The 18,745-nt window shown below is 39.1% G+C and overlaps 1 protein-coding gene and 1 non-coding gene across 2 annotated transcripts; both read right to left on the reverse strand.

The window, feature by feature from the left end:
* Positions 1 to 1,128: 1,128 nt before the first annotated feature.
* On the reverse strand, positions 1,129 to 1,202 carry TRNAW-CCA (transfer RNA tryptophan (anticodon CCA)). The gene has a single exon. It is a non-coding gene; the product is annotated as a tRNA-Trp (tRNA).
* A 7,171-nt stretch (positions 1,203 to 8,373) lies between these two features.
* LOC125189717 (uncharacterized) lies at positions 8,374 to 16,528 on the reverse strand. The gene is made up of 20 exons (XM_089058886.1): positions 16,458 to 16,528; positions 16,327 to 16,371; positions 16,191 to 16,250; positions 15,766 to 15,826; positions 15,108 to 15,554; positions 14,844 to 14,982; positions 14,541 to 14,608; positions 14,041 to 14,312; positions 13,835 to 13,948; positions 12,905 to 12,972; positions 12,290 to 12,360; positions 12,158 to 12,202; positions 12,016 to 12,075; positions 11,579 to 11,639; positions 11,373 to 11,485; positions 10,795 to 11,241; positions 10,531 to 10,669; positions 10,228 to 10,295; positions 9,744 to 9,999; positions 8,374 to 8,793 (listed from the first exon to the last, which is right to left on the reverse strand). The coding sequence occupies exons 3-19, from the start codon at positions 16,223 to 16,225 to the stop codon at positions 9,826 to 9,828; spliced, it is 2,382 nt and encodes a 793-aa protein (XP_088915012.1). The 5' UTR covers positions 16,226 to 16,250; positions 16,327 to 16,371; positions 16,458 to 16,528; the 3' UTR covers positions 8,374 to 8,793; positions 9,744 to 9,825.
* Between the last annotated feature and the right edge of the window lie 2,217 nt (positions 16,529 to 18,745).

Raw genomic sequence — 18,745 nt, forward strand, 5'->3', positions numbered from 1 at the left:
AGCTGGAGTCCAGTCTCATCTACAGCTGGAGCTTAGCTGGAGCTTAGTCATAGCCACATAGGATGACAGCTAGACTCTAGTGTGAATGGGGAATGAGTTAGTTGGAGAGTTAGTTAGAAGATATTTTGCTCTTAGTTTGTATAAGTAGCTTGTTCCTTTGTAATTCCGTTTTGTATCTTGTATTTCTCTATTTTGAGACTAAATAAACTCTTCTCTCCCTTTGATGGAGTTTCTATCATAATTCCAATACGGATTCAATCGTCAAAAAAGAGGATTTGATTGAGTATAGAGGAGGTAAGGAATTTAGTCCAAAATACCAAATGAAAGTCGATCGTTTTTTTTTCATTCCTGAGGAAGTGCATATATTACCTGGATCTTCTTCCCTAATGGTACGGAACAATAGTATCGTTGGGGTGGATACACAAATTACTTTAAATATAAGAAGCCGAGTAGGCGGGTTGGTCCGAGTGGAGAGAAAAAAAAAAGAATTGAACTTAAAATATTTTCTGGAGATATCCATTTTCCTGGAGGGACAGATAAGGTATCCCGACATAGTGGCGTTTTGATACCATCGGGAACAGGAAAACAACATATGTATAAAAATACCAGATTTCATTTAGCCCCTTTATGCTTACTCTAACCAGTTATTTTGGTTTTCTACTAGTGGCTTTAACTATAACTTCAGCTCTATTTATTGGTTTGAGCAAGATACGACTTATTTAAACTTTCTATTTAAAAGAAACTATTTAGAAAGGAAATCCTTCTGTGAGATTCTGTGTATTCTAGAGTTACTTACCATGTCAATTATCAATTCTTGGTCATTGAGATTCACATCAATTCGGATTAATATTTAGGTATAGATATTACCGCTTTTTTCTCCTTTTCAAAAACAAAATTGAAATGATTGAAGTTTTTCTATTTGGAATCGTCTTAGGTCTAATTCCTATTACTTTGGCTGGATTATTCGTAACTGCATATTTACAATACAGGCGTGGCGATCAGTTGGACCTTTGATTTATTCAAATTTGATTGGCCTCCTCCTTTCTTTAATCCACAGGAGGTCCAATTTGAATTGTTGTGCAAGCGACTGAATTCATTTCATTTTAATTGGATCCATGAAGAAAAAATCACGCTCTGTAGGATTTGAACCCACGACATCGGGTTTTGGAGACCCACGTTCTACCGAACTGAACTAAGAGCGCTTTCTTATCAGAATAGAAAAGAATGTAAAGAAAAGATTCTTTTTTTTTAAAGAATCCATTTTTATTTTATATGCACATATGCTATAGTTTCATAAAAATGAACGATTCCGCGCAACGCAATTTGAACCGATCTTGGTTTATTCCTCGTTACTGCTCAACGGGTCAGTAATAGGTAGGGATGACAGGATTTGAACCTGTGACATTTTGTACCCAAAACAAACGCGCTACCAATATTGAAGGAAATGGTGCTACTTACAATCCACCAGTATTTAGTGAACAACCGTACTCAGCCAATGCTGCTTCATCTTCTTTTAATCGAAGATTATGCTCTCACTGTGGGAGAACAAATCACACTGTTGATAGATGTTTTGTTCTTCATGGATTTCCTCCTGGATTTGGAAAAGGAAAACTCAAAACTAATGCTAATGCTAAGGAATTTGGAGCTAACAAGTCAATCAATTTTGTTGATGATTGCTCTGCAGATCTAATGGAGAAAACTCCAAATCCTCAACCGGCTGGAGCACAAGCTGTACCTACTTATGATCAATGTCAGCAACTAATCTCTCTCTTGCAAAGTTAGCTTGCCACCAATCCATCCCCAGCTTCTCCAGCCACACCTCAAATTCCCCAAACTACTCAAACTAATAAATCTCCTCCATTCACAGGTACTACACTCTATCTCCCTTTCACAGCCAATGTGAATATACCATCTGTTGTTTGGCTTTTAGATACAGGAGCCACACATCATGTTTGTTGCAATTTATCTCTTTTTGAATCTTCATATCCTGTCCAAAATGCTTCTGTGAACTTGCCAAATGGTGCAACAGTTGCTATATCTCATATAGGGACAGTGTGTTTAAATAAATCTATAACTCTGCACTCTGTCCTACATGTTCCCTCTTTTAGCTTTAACCTCATATCCGTGAGCTCTCTGACCAGTTCCCTCTCATGTTTAATAACATTCACTCATGACTCTCTTGTCATTCAGGGAGCTTCTCAGGCAACTGCGATTGGGAGGGGTAACCGTATGGGAAATTTGTGAATTCTGATATAGAACAGTCTGTGTCTGTCCCTTCTTCTACTCTTAGTGTCAATTCTGTAGTCAATATTGATGGTTGGCACAAGAGGCTTGGCCATTTATCTTTTACCAAATTGAAATCCATGTCAGAAACTCTTTCATTCAGTAATAAAACTCACTCCTTATGTGAAATTTGTCCTATGGCTAAACAACAACACCTACCATTCTCCAAATCTGATTCTACAGCCTTTGATCTCATTCATTGTGATGTTTGGGGACCATTCAATCCCCACACTCATCAAGGATATAAATACTTCTTGACCATTGTTGATGATCATTCAAGATTTGTCTGGACCTTCCTAATGCAGAACAAATCTGACGTAGCCTCCATACTTAACCAATTCTTCAACACTGTCTTTACCCAATTCTCCAGAAAAATTAAAGCCATACGTTCTGATAATGCTCCAGAATTTAACCTTCCCTCTCTTTATACATCCTTTGGCACTATAGTGCAACATTCATGCGTGGAAACCCCACAACAAAATGCCCGAGTTGAGAGAAAACACAAACACCTCCTAAATGTTGCAAGGAGTCTCATGTTCCAATCACACTTACCAATCCAATACTGGGGGGATTGCATCTTGAATGCTTCATGCCTGATAAATAGAACCCCCTCTTCTGTCCTCACTGATAATATCACACCATTCCAAGCCTTGTTTCAAAAACCACCATCATATACTCACCTAAGAGTCATAGGCTGCCTATGCTATGCATCCACCTTGCATAGAGGTAGAGACAAATTTTCTCCCAGAGCCATTAAATGTGTCTTTTTGGGGTACCCTGCTGATTATAGGGGTTACAAGTTGCTTGAGATTGACTCCATGCAAGAGATAATTTCAAGGAATGTTATTTTTCATGAAGAGGTGTTTCCCTTCTCTCATATCCACCCTCTGTGTTTCCCATTGAAACTCAGAAATCTCATGTTTCTCCAACCCCAGACATCCAAAATTCTCCAATTCCTGCACTTCCTACCTCATCAACCATTAATAGCCCAGAAACCATTCCTAATACCTCAACTACAAGAACTGGCAGAACCATCAAACAACCTTCTCACTTGACAGACTACATATGTAATTCCATCCAATCTTCTTCTCTCTACCCTATTTCTGCTCATTTTTCTCTCTCAAAACTCAACCCTGAGTACCTAAAATATGTCATACTCATGTCCTCCATCTATGAGCCAACCACCTACAAACAAGCCTCTGAAATAAATGAGTGGCAGTTGGCTATGCAAGAAGAGCTTTCAGCCTTCATCAGGACTGACACTTGGTTCATAACTGTGCTTCCCCCGGGTAAAATCCCCATCGATTGTAAATGGATTTACAAAGTTAAGTATAATGCAGATGCCTCTGTGGAAAGGTATAAAGCTAGATTAGTAGCTAAAGGGTTTACACAACTTGAAGGTGTGGATTTTTTGGATACTTTCTCACCAGTTGCAAAGCTCACTACTGTGAAGATGATGCTAGCTCTAGCTGCTATAAAAGGCTGGTCTTTGACTCACTTAGATATCAATAATGCCTTTCTATATGGGGATTTAGAAGAGGACATCTACATGACTCTACCACCAGGTCTTAAAGTGGACAGGCTGAGTGTTGAGGGAGCCACTCCAGATTCTACTTTAGTTTGTAAACTGAAAAAGTCCCTTTATGGCTTAAAACAAGCATCAAGGCAATAGTATTTGAAACTATCAGAAGTCCTCAAGGGATTTGGTTTACAACAATCAGCCTCGGATCACTCATTTTTCTTTAAATCAGATGGGGCAGAGAAATTCTTTGGAATAGTGGTGTATGTGGATGACATTCTTGTTGCTACTACTGATCCAGAGATGACTAATGAGTTCAAAGAATTTCTCACACAACACTTCAAGTTCAAAGACCTTGGTGTTCCAAAATATTTTCTTGGGATTGAGATAGCCAGATGCAAAAAGGGGATCCAAATCTCTCAAAGGAAGTACATCATGGATTTGTTGAAAGATACAGGACTTTTAGGCTGCAAACCTGCATCCACTCCTATGGATCCATTGAAGAAACTGAAACTGGATTGTGGAGCAACCTTGGGAGATCCTTCAAAGTATAGAAGACTAATTGGGAGATTGTTATATCTCTGCATCACCAGACCAGATATAACCTTCGTTGTGCATAAGTTGAGTCAATATGTGTCAAAACCTTGTGATGAACACTGGCAAGCTGCTGAAAGAATCTTGAGATATCTTAAAGGAACTCCAGGACATGGCTTATTCTACTCCAGCAACTCTAAGCCTACTCTAAGTATTTTCTCAGATGCTGATTGGGCTGCATGCCCAGATACAAGGAAATCTATGACTGGATATTGTCTTTTCCTAGGGAATTCTATGATTTCTTGGAAGGCTAAGAAGCAAAACACTATATCCAGATCATCTGCAGAGGCAGAATATAGAGCCATGGCTCAAGCTACATGTGAGGTTGTATGGGTCGTGGCTGTGTTGCAAGACTTTGGAGTAAAAATAGAGAAAGCAGTTCCTCTATATTGTGACAACCAATCTGCCATATACATATGTTCAAATCCAGTCTTTCATGAAAGAACTAAACACATCGAGATAGATTGTCACACAGTTAGGTCCTGTAGATACTCGTACAACATTTCCTATTCATCGATCTGCGCCTGCCTTTATACAGTTAGATACAAAATTATCTATTTTTGAAACAGGAATTAAAGTAGTAGATCTTTTAGCACCTTATCGCCGCGGGGGAAAAATCAGACTATTTGGTTGTGCTTCTACAACATAGGTGCCAACGTGGACAAGGTGAAGCGTGAACCAGAGCTGGTGGAAGATGTGGTGAATGTGGATGTGACCGAACTACGGAAGGAGATGGATGTGGTGAGAGGAGATATGGGGGAAGTCAAGAAGGCGCTACAGAAGATCAAAGAGAGTTTGAATATCCTAGCTGGACGATCAGCTGCCCAGAATGAGAGGATGACCGAGGCTGTCAAGCTTATGCAGAGAATGTCAGTATGGTTGGGAGAGATGTTTCCCCAAATCAATGAGAAACGGCAGCCCGGTCCGGGAAGTTCCTCCCAACAGCAGCTTCCACCCCCCTCCAAGCCTTCGGTAGCCCCGCATGTGTCTCCAGCCTTGACGTTGTCCCTGTGAAGAAACCCCTATCTAGACCCCCTGTTATTACTGAAGAGGAAGCGCCGGCAAAGAAGAAAGTGAAAGTGAACCGCCCCAGCATACCATCCAAGTCTGGCTCCCAAGGGAGCCGGACTCAGAATTGAATCCCCCGTTGACCAAGTAATTTTACATTTCAGTCATTTCATTTTGTTTTCTGTTTTTGTATATCCATGTTATTTGTGCTGAGCATGTTTAACTGTTTTCTAGTGTGTTCTCCCACATAGCCCAATCTTTGGTCTAAGTGTGAGAAGTTTATATGTTCCTTAAGCATGCTTTTCTTGTGATTAGGTGTTCATCTCCCACTTAGCCCAATTCTTGGTCTAAGTGTGAGAAGTTTGTGTATATATTCAGCATGTTTGTTCCTGTTTATGTTTTTGTTTTTTCTCTCCCACTTAGCCCGTTGTTCGGTCTAAGTGTGAGAAGTTTTAAGTGTTTTATTTTGATTGTGTGCACCAACTCCCTCATTTCCCCCCTTCACTAGGATAGCTTGGGAACAAGCTAGAGTGAAGTGGGAGGGGGTGGGAGAGTTAGTGCAATATGTGCTCAGCATGTGAAGGAGTTCTTAGGTCTAGGAGTTCTAGTTTTTTTTTTTTAGGTTATGTGTTTAAGCATGAATTAACAAGGATAATAAGGCAAGATTCCCTTAGGGAGAGTAATTGAAAATAGGATGCACTACAACTTTGAGGCCACTTTCCTTAATAAGCTAAAATCGGTTTGGAGGAGGCAAGAACGATAGAAGGTGTCTTAGCTGACCTAATTGTGAAGTCCCACTATTAATGTGACTTAGAAGCCTTAGCATTGAGTGCTAACATAATAAAAAGGGCTGCTACCTGATGCTTAGGGAGAAGAATCTAGAAAGGAGATATTAAGAAAAGAAAAAAAAAAAGAAAAAAAATTTTCAAACCCGGAGGTATAAGCTGGAAATATTAAAAAAAAAAGAGAGAGAGAGAAAAAAAATTTGGAGGAATAAGCTGGACGAAGTCCAAGAAAGATGAGGTATAAGCTGGACGAAGTCTAGGAGAAAAATTAGGAAAGGAGGATAGAAGGAGAAAATTCTCATAACCCGAAGCATCAGTAGCAAGAACTAACTATGAGCGATTGATCCTAACATCCCTGGTGAGGAATGAGTGATCGAGCGAATCTAACAATTAGCAGGCTAATGGCTATCTGGACGAGCTGACAAACCGATTAGGTGGAAGAAGGGAAGGGGGGGATTTGGAGAGTGTAGACTATTGGATTGACCTTAAACTTGTGGGGACAGCTGCCCAAAAATCTGAACTAATTCATGCCTATGTGTTTTATTAAGTGTTATTGTTTTTCCTTTCTTTCATGTTAGTGTCTAGGTCTAGTAGTTCTCTTTGGTCAGGGAATAACCATGCATTGAAATTTGCCTTATTTCTCTTTTCTTGTCTTTATACTTGAGGACAAGTATGTTTTAAGTGTGAACAGTTTGATAAGGCTAATTTCATGCATTGGTTAAAGGATAAATTATGTGATTTCCTGGGTCTAACAAACCTTTTTGAGCCAGGTGTGTAGAGAAAAATTGTCAACCCCAGCAAGAAGACAGAGATCACCTAGTGGAGGAAGTCGGCAAGAGAAATAAGCTGAGCAAGGAAGAGCACTAGACAAAAGAGCATTGAATCGAAGGGCAAAATGGGCATTGCAAGAACAGTCTAGAAGCTTTATCCATTATAAAAAGGGAGCACGCAATCAACATGAAGGATCACTTTTTCAGCTCCTAGCTTAGTTTTCCGCTTTTTCTCTACACACTCACACACTTAGGGGGAAATCTCAGGGGGGTTCTCGTTTCATCGGAAGTTTGGGTGCAACACCGTCTCTGCGGAGGCGAAGAAACAATTGTCTTTTAATTTTTTTCTGTCTACTTTGGTACTCGTCGAGTCCTCGCTGTTCGAGGCTCGGCTTTGGTGTTGTTTCTATCGTTGGATATTTCGTATTTTGCAATGGATATGTCTGTTTATGTTCTGTTTATCTTATCGTGTTGTTTTGGGTTTGATTTGCTGATTATTGTTGGTTGATCTGAGTTTGGAGTTGGTTTGTAAGAAATTTGTTGTCGATCGGTTGAATCTACGTAGACTAGTGAGGATCGGAGGTGGAAATGATGTTTGGTTGTTGTGGATGGCTTGGATCCGGAGTGGATTAAGCGTCCCGTGGTTGGATCTGCTTGTTTTGTTTCATTCGATTGTTTAAGTTCTGTATTCTCGTTTTACCTCGTCTAGTAGCCGTAGATCTGCTTTAGTTTTAACTGTTCTTCATTTCTATCGGTTTAATTCCATCTACTTTGTTTTGATCTTCGTTCTTGCTCTGTTTTAACTGGTTGTTTCATGATAAATGTTGGAGAAGATGATGTCGCTGTTAGTTAGTCCTTTAGTTAGTTATTTTGAAGCTTTCCAATCGTACTCTACCTTTTCAGAAAATGGTCCCCACATTTAGTTGCTTTCTCAGGTCTAGGTTAATTCAGGAAATTGTTCGTTCGATCTAGTAATTGTCTCGCTCTTTTCGATTAATATGCATGTTTTTGTGTTTCTGCCTAGATCTAACTGTTAGAGTAGAATATTTCAATTTCCAAGTCTAGGAATTAAAGCTCAACCCAAAATTGCGTGGCAGCAGCCAACAAAAAAAAATAGTTCCCGAGTCTTTGAACATGTTTACTTGCACATTCATCTCTGTGGATTCGATCCCTACTTCCACGTACTAGTTTTCTTAATTAAAGCGGGTTGAGGGTTTTTGAAGAGGGAGTTAAGGTAGTGATTGTGTGCCCAACGACAAATAGCTCAAGGTTCTCTAAGTTTCTAGACCAAGTGTCTAACGGATTTCTTGGACCGAGGATTTTCTTCATTATTTTTAGAACACGCTTTCGCTAACCATCATTAGCTTCTAGCTTCTGTCCCACCCACTCTTCAAAGCCAAATAAACATGTTGACTAGATTAACAACTTATGATTAAATATATTAAAAACAAAATATACTTATTTATCAAAAAACCCCATTCCCGCTAGTGTCTCTCTCAAATTGAAATAATGACATTCCAAAAATTGAACCATAGATCTCTGATCCCTTCGCGTCTCTTCTCTCTCGTCTGGTCGGGAGGAGCACCGCCATCGCCGGCGTGTGGCGGTACGGGTGTCTCCTCCTCTTTCCCCAACTGCCCTCACTCTCACTCTACCTCTCTTTCTCTCTTGACCTCACCGTAGCGCTTCTCGGCCGGCCTAGTCGACACCGCCCTAGTCTTCGGTGAGCGGCAGCGCGCGTTGTCCGTCGTGCTTCAGCCGTGGGTTGCTGCCCGCCGTCAGTCCCCGATTCCTCGCTGATTGTCTCGCCATAGACGCTACTGTTCAAATCTCACTATATAAAACAATAAAGCCCAATTAACCTCACTATTACTTCAGATTCAAACCTACCATAACATATTGTGCTAGGACGAGACTACTAGATGAAACCAATCAAAATTTATCATCATCAAAAAAGTACGAGAAGAGCATTCAAAATTTATCATCATGAAAAAGGTCTGAGAGGCCGTAGGGGAAGGACGCGAGCTCGACGGTGCGGAATTGGGAGCTTTTTAAGGTGGAATTGAGCAAAGATGATGCGAATTGGGAGCTCCTTGTGGAGGAATTGAGCAGAGATGAGGAGATTGTGGGGCATGGGGCGGGAGCCGAATTCCGTCATTTAATTTGACAAATTAAATATATTTAATTTTTTGGTAAGTTTTTCATTAGAAGTTGTTAATCCAGTCAAAAATAAACTAAATCCCGGCCGTTTTCATTTGTTCAGGATACAATAATTCAAAAGATAATATTCTGGACAAAAAGCGTAAAATCTTTATATGTTTATGTTATATTTTTATGATCACATTTGATCAAATTACTCTCCATCTTACAAAGTTTGCACTTATTTCCATTTTTGTCTATCCCACAAAATTTATCACATTTTCCTTTTACCATTTTTTATTATTGACCTCATCATCCACTAACTCATACTCATTCGCATTTTATTACTCCCCGTCTACAAAAAATAGAGCACTTTGTGTATGTAGAATTGGTAAAGTAAGAGAGAGGGAAAAAAGTACTCTCTCCGTCCCGGAGTATTAGACTCACTTCTTTTGGGCACATGATTTAAGGAATTGATATTTAAATAATTAAAGTGGAGAGAGTAAAGTATGAGAGAGGGAAAAAATAGGGGAGAGAAGAGAGAAAAAAGTAGATGGAGAATAAAATAAGATAGATGCTTTTTGCTAAAAAAGGAAATGAGTCTAATATGTTGGGACATATCAAAAAGGAAAGTTAGTCTAATACCTTGGTAGTAGTCATCCTCATCACCCCTATCTCTGGTCCTCTCCCTTCTCTCACTTCGATCTCTGTGGCGATCTCGGTGATGTCAATCTCGATCCCGTTCCCTTTCCCCGTCTCTGTCTCTACCCCTCTCCCTTTCCCGATCCCTATTCCTCTCTTTGTCCCTGTCTCTATCTTTGTCTCTACTACCTCTTTCCCTCTCCCTGTCTCTGCTTTTAGACTCCCTTTCCCTATCTCTTGCATGTTCACGAGATTCATGCTGCAAAAAGTGAAGTTTAATATATGTAACATTAGGCAACATATAAAAAACAGACAAACTGAGAAATTCACTCTCCAACTGATCTTTCCAATGAATAAAAAGAAACAGCACAACAAGATGTAACAAATTTTTTTTGTAACTTTCCATATGTGACATGGAAATAGATGGATGCAGCCTTGCAGGCATTACATCTCTTCTAGTGGAATCAAAGGATGCTTAACAACTAACCTTCCCTACACCTGGTGCATTTTCTACATCAGGAACTGGGCGTGGGACAATCAAATTCACCAATGTACCTGCAAATTTTTTATACAAAATTCAGAACCATCATTTTAATAACTAAATAATGTACTATATCAGCAGCATTCGGTATTACAAAGTAGGGTGTACGTGTGTGTAGAATGTTCCGTGTAGCAGAGTAAGGAGTTGCAAAAAAATGTAGAAGGCGAGCACAGCCCACAAAAAAATAATTAAAGACTGAGAAAATAGAGAAAAGGTAAATTTAGAAGCAGAGGAGCTAAGATTACTAACCAAACTTCCCACATTCAGTTCTCATGTCTTCGAGTATATCTTCATAATCATCGTCATTCATGAGCTCATCGGGGGAAACCACATTTGTTAAGCAAACAACCTTTGTAACCGGTTCAATATTAGGTGCTAACATGAGTCTCTGCAAAAGAAATGGCATTAATTTCAAGTTTAAACAACTGCACCAGTCAGACTCACATTTGATATCAACGGCCTTGAGGATCATGATAAGAACACAAGGATATCAGAGATCATGAGTATCATTACCTGTAATGCAATTTGTTGTTGCGCATGTAATAGCACGCTCTCCTGCTCAGGTTTAGGCTGTGTTGTACCTTGATTAGCACGCCTAACAGTGAGCGTTTTACTACCCATCTTTATCCCATCAAGAGCTGCACAAGCAAAATCTGTAACAGAAAAGTCCTGGTAAACACAAAATGCATAGCCTTTGGAGTTCCCTGTTTCTCTATCTTTAACCAGATCAAAACCCCGAAGTGGTCCAAAGGATTCGAGCAGCTCCCTGATTTTAGCTTCTGTGCAATAATACGGCAACCCACCAACAAATATGCGGTCAGGGCCTTCAAGCCCCCCAGCAGATCCTGGAGTTAACCCAACAGCTGCAAGATTCAGATTGGGATTAGGTTGACTGGGGCCCAGAGTGGCAGCAAGCGAGGGGTTATAGTCACTCGGTCTTCTAACTTTAACTGGGGCACCCTGAATAATAAAGCAGAAATTACTTTCAAAAGCATACTACCAAATGATGCAATTGTCATTTCAGCACAAACAATAACTAACTCAGAATCAAGTAAACTTCAATTTCCACAAGCAGTAAGATCAGTTGCTACCTCAAAAATAATGCCATCTAAAGCCATTGCATTGCTAGCCTCTTCAACTGATCTCATCTCCACAAAAGCAAATTTCTTTTCATGGTTAATGTAAACATTTACCACGGCATCTCCTGAATAATTAAAAAGGAACGGTATGAATGATTAATAAACTCTCATAGATACACGGATGACCAAAGGATTTATAAAAGTGTAGAGATGTTTACCTGGACCGGCAGTATTTCCTCCAATTGCTGACATAACATGACTAAAGAACGTTGCCACAGACTGCACAAGGAGAACATGAAAATGAAACGCTTAGCTGATCATACAGAACATTGAAATAAAATACATATGAGCAAGAAAAGAAATAGACAAATAAGGGATTAACAGCAAAGGCCGTGAGAACGACAGGAATTTGTTTAAAAGATTGAAAATGTGGCCCTCTAATTTCAAAGAAAACTGTGGATATGATGTATCAACAGAACCACTCCATGCACTTGCAAATAACAGCATGGGAAGAATCATAACATTCATAAACTGGTTGCAAAAGGGTCAGACTTAAATAGAAAATATTAGGCATTAAGGTATCTAACTAGTGCCATATCTAGTAACGGATACAATACGAAAACTCTGGAGAAATTGAGTTAGAACTTAGTAACACCTGTTCATTAGCAGTTGGCGGAAGACCACCAACATATACCCTGCGAGCATGCCTGGTAGCCTGACAAAACAAAATTTCTTTAAGGACTTCTCATATTTACTTATTCAGAATTAACACAATACATAAAGCAATATAAAGAGACCTGCTGAGTCATTGCCTGCACTGGCATAACAGGGAGGGCTCCAAACTGCAATCAGATTGAAGACACGTCTTTAGAAGTTATATTAAAGAGCTAGTGAGCAACAATGAATGCTAGAGGTAAAAGTAAGACAACCTGTCCTCCTGGCAAAGGTAACATACTGAGGAACATTCCAGGAATTGTGGGGGTGGCTCCAGGAAGCTGACCTGTGAATGCTACATCAAGTTACATCAAAAATAAAAAGGCAGTCTATTCTAAAGTTACAGGTGCCAGAGCTTATATTCGTTAATATATACTTTTCCATGATTATGTTCTGATACAGGCTATCGATTTACAAAAGAACTCTAACATCTATTATAATTCTGTAAAAGCTACCAGACATGCAATCCTGGTTAGAGATGGACAAGACCTGTAATCATTCTTCCTTGTACATAAAAGCTACAGAAGTCGGCTCACGCCCATTGTCAGCACAGTGGGGCTAGTGGCCCAACATTGCCTTCTTAGAACATTACATAGCACATGCAAAACAAACAAACAAACACAAACACACCAAGCAAACAATTAAATAACAACAAAGTGAACTGTCAATTTTAGGGACTACTGCTCCAAATTGAGATGTGCAATTGAAGGACCGAGTACGCTTACCAAAATGAAACCATTTTTTTGGTACGACCATTCCACACTAAATCACAAAAAAGAAAATAAAATAGTTATCATCAATAAAATTGTAGAATAAGTGTTTGGCTGTACCTGCTACAGCAGCAGCAGTATTTGGAAGCAAGGTAGCAGGAGCCATGTCAAAACCACTCATCCTTTTGCTGTAGAGTACAATATTAATGCCAGAGACAAGCAAAACATGTGGGAGCAATAGTTCGATTTAGACCAATAACATAACTTTTATGAGTAATTGAACCCAAATTAATTAATTCAGGCATTATAGAAGGGCAGCAGGTATAACGTAGAAGCAGAGTTCATATTAGTAAAAAACAATTCTGGTGGAGCTGCCTTATCTAGAAAGAGTTAAGAAACACAAACATAGTCCCTTTAAAAATCTCCCCAAATACTGCTCGGAAGAATAACTAATTTCAAACAATATATAAACCAGTAGCATGTCAGGTCAATGACATACTCTAAATAACGAATATAGGCTACTGAGAGTTCTAAATGAGTATAACGCAATCATAACATATCCATGCAACAACGACATTTAAGCCAGCTATGTGTAACTAAAGCCTCCAGCCTTGTCTGCTAATACTATGATTGTTTTCATTTTTCTCCAAAGACATAAAATAGTAAAATCAGAGTAATTTAACACTCCCTCCGTCCCACCCTAAGTGACACATTTTCCTTTTTGGGAGTCCCACCCTAAATGACACATTTCTTAAAATAGAAACACCATTCTCTCTACTGTTTTTCACTCTAACTTTATCATCACTCCACTTAACTCACAAAATAACACTACATAAAATCCCGTGCCAAAAAGGAAATGTTCCACTTAGGGTGGGACGGAGGGAGTAGTACTTTTCTTTTCTCAATGTAAAGTTCGAAATTAAGAAATACTAGCATTCTGCAAATTTGATGGATTTCCTTTTGCAAATTGAAGCACTGAGTAGAGAGGCACTTTCAGATCTGAAAGTCCCAAAAGATAAAGAACAAGAGAAGAGCAGCATCACAAATTACCTTTTAGAACGTGAACGGGACTGCGATCTTGATCTGTGCTCAGATTTAGCCCTTGAACGAGACCTGGATCTGTGTCGGGGCCTTTCTTCCCTATCTTTATCATAATCTTTCCGTCTGAGTTTAGAATATTTTACTTTAAGTCCTTACCAGTAACTAATAAATGACCACTGTTGGTAGAAAGATATAGAAAGTTGCACTTTTCTCACCTGTCATAGTCTCTGCTTCGGTAGTAGTCATCCTCATCACCCCTATCTCTGGTCCTCTCCCTTCTCTCACTTCGATCTCTGTGGCGATCTCGGTGATGTCGATCTCGATCCCGTTCCCTTTCCCCGTCTCTGTCTCTACCCCTCTCCCTTTCCCGATCCCTATTCCTCTCTTTGTCCCTGTCTCTATCTTTGTCTCTACTACCTCTTTCCCTCTCCCTGTCTCTGCTTTTAGACTCCCTTTCCCTATCTCTTGCATGTTCACGAGATTCATGCTGCAAAAAGTGAAGTTTAATATATGTAACATTAGGCAACATATAAAAAACAGACAAACTGAGAAATTCACTCTCCAACTGATCTTTCCAATGAATAAAAAGAAACAGCACAACAAGATGTAACAAATTTTTTTTGTAACTTTCCATATGTGACATGGAAATAGATGGATGCAGCCTTGCAGGCATTACATCTCTTCTAGTGGAATCAAAGGATGCTTAACAACTAACCTTCCCTACACCTGGTGCATTTTCTACATCAGGAACTGGGCGTGGGACAATCAAATTCACCAATGTACCTGCAAATTTTTTATACAAAATTCAGAACCATCATTTTAATAACTAAATAATGTACTATATCAGCAGCATTCGGTATTACAAAGTAGGGTGTACGTGTGTGTAGAATGTTCCGTGTAGCAGAGTAAGGAGTTGCAAAAAAATGTAGAAGGCGAGCACAGCCCACAAAAACATAATTAAAGACTGAGAAAATAGAGAAAAGGTAAATTTAGAAGCAGAGGAGCTAAGATTACTAACCAAACTTCCCACATTCAGTTCTCATGTCTTCGAGTATATCTTCATAATCATCGTCATTCATGAGCTCATCGGGGGAAACCACATTTGTTAAGCAAACAACCTTTGTAACCGGTTCAATATTAGGTGCTAACATGAGTCTCTGCAAAAGAAATGGCATTAATTTCAAGTTTAAACAACTGCACCAGTCAGACTCACATTTGATATCAACGGCCTTGAGGATCATGATAAGAACACAAGGATATCAGAGATCATGAGTATCATTACCTGTAATGCAATTTGTTGTTGCGCATGTAATAGCACGCTCTCCTGCTCAGGTTTAGGCTGTGTTGTACCTTGATTAGCACGCCTAACAGTGAGCGTTTTACTACCCATCTTTATCCCATCAAGAGCTGCACAAGCAAAATCTGTAACAGAAAAGTCCTGGTAAACACAAAATGCATAGCCTTTGGAGTTCCCTGTTTCTCTATCTTTAACCAGATCAAAACCCCGAAGTGGTCCAAAGGATTCGAGCAGCTCCCTGAGGTGCGATTCTGTGAAATAATACGGCAACCCACCAACAAATATGCGGTCAGGGCCATCAAGCCCCCCAGCAGATCCTGGTGTTAACCCAACAGCTGCAAGATTCAGATTGGGATTAGGTTGACTGGGGCCCAGAGTGACAGCAAGCGAAGGGTTATAGTCACTCGGTCTTCTAACTTTAACTGGGGCACCCTGAATAATAAAGAAGAAATTACTTTCAAAAGCATACTACCAAATAATGCAATTGTCAATTCAGAACAAAAGCAAATTTCTTTTCAGGGTGATTGTAAACATTCACAACAGCATCTCCTGAATGACCAAAATGAACAGTATGAATTATTACATAAAATCCCTCACAGATATATGGATAGCCAGAGAATTTATAACAGTGTTGGGATGATACCTGGACCAGCAGTATTTCCTCCAATTGCTGACATAACATGACTAAAGAACGTTGCCACAGACTGCACAAGGAGAACATGAAAATGAAATGCTTAGCTGATCATACAGAACATTGAAATAAAATACCTATGAGCAAGAAAAGAAATAGACAAATCAGGGATTAACAGCAAAGGCCGTGAGAACGACAGGAATTTGTTTAAAAGATTGAAAATGTGGCCCTCAAATTCTATATAAAACTAAGGATGTGATGTAACAACAGAATCGCTCCATTCACATACAAATAACATTTATAAAATGGTTGCAAAAGAGTCAGACTTAACAACAAAAATAATGACATTATGGCATCTATGGTGCCAAATCTAGCAATGAATATACTCATATGCCCAGCTATAATACAAAAAATTTCGAGATTGAACGTACTATCACCTGTTCATTAGCAGTTGGTGGAAGTCCACCAACATAGACCTATCGAGCAAGTCTGGTAGTCTGGCGAAACAAATTTCTTTAAGAATTTCTCATAATACATGATTTAACACATATACATAGAGTAACATGAAGAGACCTGCTGAGTCATTGTCTGAACAGGCATAACAGGGCTAGCTCCAAACTGCAATCAGATTTATGATACAGTTTCAGTAGCTATATTAAAGAGCTACAATAGTCAATAAATGCCATAGGTAAAACTCAAACAACCTGTCCGCCTGGCAAAGGTATCATATAAGGGAGCAATCCTTGAATTGTGGGAGCGGCTCCTGGAAACTGACCTGTAAATGCTATACCAAGTTACAACCAACTTAAAAAGGTAGTCCATCTTATTCTTCAGTTACAGGTGACAGAGTTGATATTAGTTAATATATTTTCTCCATGATCAATTTATCATATTTTAATTTAGGTTATAGATTACAATAGAACTCTAACATCTACTGGAAATTCTGTAAAAGCTACCAAACATGCAATCCTGGTTAGAGATGGACAAGACCTGTATTCATTCTTCCTTGTACATAAAAGCTACAGAAGTCGGCTCACGCCCATTGTTAGCACAGTGTGGCTAATGGCCCAACATTGCCTTCTTAGAACATAACATAGCATTTAGCACATACAAAACAAACAAACAAACAAGAAACCAAAAATCTCTCAGTTTCCATTACCAAGCAAATAATTAAACAAATAACTGAAATGTCAAATTTAGGGACTACTCCTCCAAAATGTGATGTGCAATTGAAGGACTGAGCACGCTTACCAAAAATGAAACCATTTTTTTCGATACGACCATTCCACACTATAACACAGAAAAGAGAATATAATGGTTATCATATCAAGCAAACTGTAGATCAAGTGTTTGGCTGTACCTGCAACAGCAAAAGCTGTATTTGGAAGCAATGCAGCAGGAGAAGCCATGTCGAAAGCACTCATCCTTTTGCTGTAGAGTACAACATTAATGCCAGAGACAACAAAATATGATGCGGTTATAATTGAATTTATACCACATAATATAAATTGCATGAGTGATTGAACCACAAATTAAGTAATTCTGTATTACAGAAGGGCAGAAAAAATAATGTAGAAGCAGGGGAACTACCTTATCTAGAAAGTAGAAAGAGTTAAGAAACACAGACATCAATCACCCCAATTACTTGATAATTCTCCCAAAATACAGCTCAAAAGATTAACTAATTTCAAACAATATTATAAACCAGTAACATGTCTGGTCAAAGAAATACTGAGTATGATGCAATCATTGCATATCCATCCCACGCAGCAAGTTAAGCCAGTTATGTGTAACTAAAGCCTCCAGGCTTGTCAGCCGATGTGATGATTGTTTTCGTTTGTTACCAAAAAAAAGTAGTGTGGTCAACGTTATCTGTTGAATAGGTAAACCTATTATGTTTACTTTAAAATTTTGACAGTACGCATCAACCACAATACATGAGTATAAGAAAATCAATATATACCATTTTTTTGCCTCCACCAGCAGAAGATAAAATAGTAGAATCAGAGTTATTTAATCAGAATTCGATACCTAATATTTTTCTTTTTACCCTGTACCCTCAAGAGCTCAGTATAAACTTTGAAATTAAGAAATAAGAAATACCCCCCCCCCCCCCCATTTCACTACCAACAGTTTCGGTAGCGGACTGCACGGATTTCAATACAAAATTGGTAAAATAGGAGAGAGCTACAGAGAAAAAATGGTTGGAGTATTTTTTGTGGACGGACCAAAATGGAAAAAATAGGACGGTTGGTTGTGGAGGGAGGGAGTAGAATTATGGAATATTGATGAGTTTCCTTTGCAAATTGGACCACCACATTGACAAGGCTTTCCAATTGGACAGTCGAAAAAAACAAGAGAAAAGTACATCACAAACTACCTTTTTGAATGTGAACAGGATCGCAACCTTGATCTGTGCTCAGATTTAGCCTTTGAACGAGACCTAGATCCGTGTCGGTGCCTTTCCTCCCTATCTTTATCATAATCTTTCCGGCTGAAATCAGAATATTTATTATTTTAAGTCCTTAACAGTAATAATAAATGACCATTTCTGGTAGAGAAGATACAAAAAGTTGCACTTTTCTCACCTGCCATAGTCTCGGTTTCGGTAGTAGTCAACATAATCATCCCTATATCTGGTCCTCTCCCTTCTCTCACTTCGGTCTCTGTGGTGATCTCGGTGATGTCGATCACGATCCTTATCCCGTTCCCTTTCCCTGTATTTATCCCTTTCCCTATCTCGCTCTCTGTTCCTCTCCCTTTCTCGATCCCTGTCTCTATCTTTGTCTCTACCTCTTTCCCTCTCCCTGTCTCTGTTTCGAGACTCTCTCTCCCTATCTCTTGCATGTTCACGATATTTATGCTGCAAAAAGTGAAGTTTGATAAATGTAACATTAGACAACACACATAAAACAAAACAAACTGAGAAGTGCGCTGTCCAACTGATCTTTCTGATGAATATAAAGTTGGGAATTAGCATAACCAGAACACA

Source organism: Salvia hispanica, chromosome 5 (genome assembly GCF_029641045.1).
Source record: "Salvia hispanica isolate PSC_SH4W2 chromosome 5, Shi_PSC_v1, whole genome shotgun sequence".
NCBI lineage: Eukaryota > Viridiplantae > Streptophyta > Magnoliopsida > Lamiales > Lamiaceae > Salvia > Salvia hispanica.

Coding starts and splice junctions, on each gene's coding strand:
- LOC125189717 (XM_089058886.1), bottom strand. CDS start 16,225: ATGTTGGTGGACTTCCACCAACTGCTAATGAACAG. Junction 15,555..15,765: donor AGGAAATACTGCTGGTCCAG/GTATCATCCCAA, acceptor TTTATTATTCAG/GGTGCCCCAGTTAAAGTTAG. Junction 11,486..11,578: donor AGGAAATACTGCCGGTCCAG/GTAAACATCTCT, acceptor TTAATTATTCAG/GAGATGCCGTGGTAAATGTT.